We start from the raw sequence: 3575 nt of genomic DNA, 5'->3' as shown, positions 1-3575 counted from the left end.
GCCAGGCCTGGTGGTGCACACCTGTTTCAGCTACTTAAGACGCTGAGACGGGAGGATCTCTTGAGCCCAGAGGCAGAGGCTACAGTGAGCTGTGATCATGTCACTGCACTCCAGCCTTGGCAACAAAGTGAGACTCTGTCTCAAAAAAAAAAAAAAAATTCAAGGTGCTTCTGGGCCTGTGGGACCCCTGTGGGGTGGGCTTCTTCGAGCCCTTTATACGGCTTTCCCACATACTGAGGAAACTGAGGCACTACATTCAGTGCCCAGTGCTGGGCTGTCCTCTCTCCCCGTTAGCCTCAAACTACCTACAGCGAGCGCAGATCCTTTCTGCATTCAGATAAACACACAGTATTAGGAAAATAAATCATTGTTTTAGGGGAAAAGCTAGCCTGCCCCAGGCACACACAGGGCTGCCTACACAGTGCAAGCGTGTCCACCACAGATAGTTAGCGCCCTCCTGAAGGTAAGGGCTGGCAGATCCAAACTGAAGCAAGAAACACTGAGGCAAGACCACAGGAAGAACTTACTGCCATGAAGGTGGTTGGCCCCGGGACCAAGGGCCATCGTGGCTCAGAGCACCACACAGACCAGGGCTGGAGTCTGGGTTCACCCACTTTCTGCCTGTGAGACCAAGGGGACTCTCACTTTCCTTGGCTGAAAAATGAGAGATAAAGGCACTTCCTCCCAGAGGACACTTGGCAGCCCGGTGCAGGCATGCATAAGGCTCACTCACGTCGTCTGTTATTTCTGACTGCTGCCCAAGTCCTCGTATTGCACCTCCAAAGTATTCCTCCATTCCCGTCTTATTTCTCACCATGGCTGCTGCCACCATGCAGGCTACCTTGGTTGCTCACTGGGGCAGCTCTGAGCCATTCTCCTCCCCTCCGACCCTTTCTCCCTAGATAGCAGTGAGGATTAGCATCTTTAGGCACACCAGGTGAGGGCAAAGTGAGGTGGCTCACGCCTGTAACCCCAGCACTTTGGGAGGCTGAGGGTAGGAGTTGGAGACCAGCCTGGGTAATGTAGTGAGATGCCGTCTCTACAAAAAAAAATTTTTTTTTTTTTTTTTTGAGACAGAGTCTTGCTTTGTTGCCCAGGCTAGAGTGCAATGGCACAATCTCAGCTCACCGTGACCTCCGCCTCCCAGGTTCAAGCGATTCTCCCACCTCAGCCTCCTGAGCAGCTGGGATTATAGGCGCACACCACCACACTCAGCTGACTTTTGTATTTTTAGTATAGACGGGGTTTCACCATGTTGGTCAGGCTGGAATCGATCTCCTGACCTCGTGATCAGCCCAACTCAGCCTCCCAAAGTACTGGGATTATAGGCGTGAATCACTGCATCTGGCCTGAAATTTCTTTTAATTAGCCAGGCATGGTGGTTCACACCTGTGGTCCCAGCTACTTGGGAGGCTGAATCAGGATCACTTGAGCCCAGGAGGTCGAGGCTGAAATGAGTGACGGTTGTGCCACCACACTCTAACCTAGGTGACAGAGTGAGACCCTGTCTCAAAAAAAAAAAAGACACATCAGGTGACGTTGCTTATCTGCTTAAATTAATGTCCTCTGGAATGGACAGAAAGGATGGTCCCCCTCCCAGGGGATACGGTCCAGGCCACGTGGCATTGGGGCTGGGTTATCTTCTCACTCTTCTGCTCTCTCTGCTTTCTCCAAAGCACAGGCTGCCATGGGCTCTGTCGGGAACCAGCGCCTTGAGGAGCCCAGCGTGGTGGGCACACCAGACCGGGGCATAGTGATGAGCTTCAGCTTCGACAGTTACCAGCTGGAGGAGACAGCAGAGGCGGCTCAGGGCCAGGGCCTTAGGGCCCGGGGCATCCCAGCTTTCATGGATTCTGGTGAGTAGGGGTGTGGGCAAGGTGTGTATCTCCCCCAAAGCAGGGTGGGCTGTGTGACCCCCCGGTGAAGCCTTGGGGCAGCAGGGAGCCGTGGGTGGTCATAGAGCACTGGAGGTAGTGCCTATCAGTGCGGATTAGATCTGCTGCGTAATAAACATGCCCACGGTCTCAGTGCCTCCGCCCTGATGCTGTGTGTCCCATGCAGGTCACTAGGGGCCCTGCCAACAGCCCCAGGCAGAGGAGGCTGTCTTAATATGGGCTTTTCTCCTCACTGATGAAAGGACGTGTGGCTCTTGCACTGACCCATAAAGCCTCTATCTGGACTGACACGTGTCACTTGGGTCACATTTATTGGCCAAAGCAAGTCGTGCCTCACTGCAAAGGAGGTAGGAAAGTGCCTAAATGGGATTGGATATGAGGTTCAAAGACCTAGTTTTCAGCGCAGCTGTGTGACCTTAGGCAAGGGCCTAAACCTCTCTGAGCCTCAGTTTCACTACATTGAGGAACTGGGACAACTGAGTTTGAGATCAGACTTGCAGAATGGACAGCCCATAGGCTTGGAGTCTAACAGGCTCGGGTTCCAGGCCGCCTCTCCTCCCTTACCCACCAGGAGCCCCTGGTCAAGTCACTGTTCTTCTCTGGCCCCCGGTCTCTTCCTCTGGAAAAGGGGATGATGCTGTGTTAATGTGATTCCACCACAATCCACAGAATTTTGCTTGGGGCTGTCCTGAGCACTCAGGAGGTACCCTGTTAGCCATAGCTCTGTTTGGGGGAGCTGTTGTTGTTGCTCATAGTTTAGGCTCAGAAACCTGAGTTAAGTTTGGGCGCTATGCCTCACATCCATAATCCCAGCGGTTTGGGAGGCTGAGGCAGCAGGATTGCTTGAGCCCAGGAGTTTGAGACCAGCCTGAGCAACCTGGCAAAACCTCATCTCTACAAAAAATACAAAAATTAGCCAGGTGTGATAGCACATACCTGTAATCCCTGCAACTTCAGAGGCTGAGGCAGGAGAATCACTTGAGCCCGGGAGGCAGAGGTTGCAGTGAGCCAAGATCATGCCACTGCACTCCAGCCTGGTCGACAGAGTAAGACTCTGTCTGGAAAAAAAAAGAAATTGGCTTACTAAAGTAGGACCTGGTGGCCAGGCGCAGTGGCTCAGGCCTGTAATCCCAGCACTTTGGGAGGCCGAGGTGGGTGGATCACCTGAGGTCAGGAGTTCTAGACCAGCCTGGCCAACATGGTGAAACCTTGTCTCTACTAAAAATACTAATAGTCAGGCGTGGTGGTGCACACCTATAGTCCCAGCTAGTCGGGAGGCTGAGGCTGGAGAATCACTGGTAGGTGGAGGTTGCAGTGAGCCGAGATCACGCCACTGCACTCCAGCCTAGGTGACAGAGCGAGACTCCGTGTCAGAAAAAATAAAGCAGGAGCTGGTTGAGCCAGGCAGGCAGTCGGGAAGGTCATGGACAGTCTGGGACCCATGGGCAGGGGCTTCTTGGTGTCTCCACTCCAGGAGGGTCTCAAGGTCTCACCCGGCTAGGTCAGACCCACTCAGGTCATTTCCCTTTCGATGAACTTAAAGTTAACAGAGAGGGGACTTTAACTGCAAAACGACTTCACAGCAGCACCAGGGTTAGTGTTTGAATTGGGGACTGTGCTGCCGCCTGCCACGGTGACCATGAAACAGACTGTCACAGTCCCCCTCTTGCCAGTGTGACT

At 53.3% G+C, this 3575-nt stretch overlaps 1 protein-coding gene across 7 annotated transcripts in view; it reads left to right on the top strand.

The window, feature by feature from the left end:
- Nucleotides 1-3575, top strand: part of SLC29A4 (solute carrier family 29 member 4) — a 29719-nt gene that overhangs the window by 11730 nt on the left and 14414 nt on the right. For 4 of the 7 annotated variants that reach the window (XM_037740369.1, XM_017533753.2, XM_037740367.1 and 1 more), the window contains one exon: nucleotides 1677-1856. In XM_037740369.1, coding sequence (XP_037596297.1) covers nucleotides 1688-1856 — 169 coding nt within the window. In that variant the 5' untranslated portion in view covers nucleotides 1677-1687. Of the gene's footprint in view, nucleotides 1-1671; nucleotides 1857-3575 lie in introns of those variants that run through there. The other 3 variants (XM_037740372.1, XM_037740370.1, XM_037740368.1) reach the window with 2 other exon arrangements.

Source organism: Cebus imitator, unplaced genomic scaffold (assembly GCF_001604975.1).
Source record: "Cebus imitator isolate Cc_AM_T3 unplaced genomic scaffold, Cebus_imitator-1.0 Scaffold82, whole genome shotgun sequence".
Classification (NCBI taxonomy): Eukaryota; Metazoa; Chordata; class Mammalia; order Primates; family Cebidae; genus Cebus; species Cebus imitator.
This window is presented reverse-complemented; position numbering and strand designations above follow the sequence as displayed.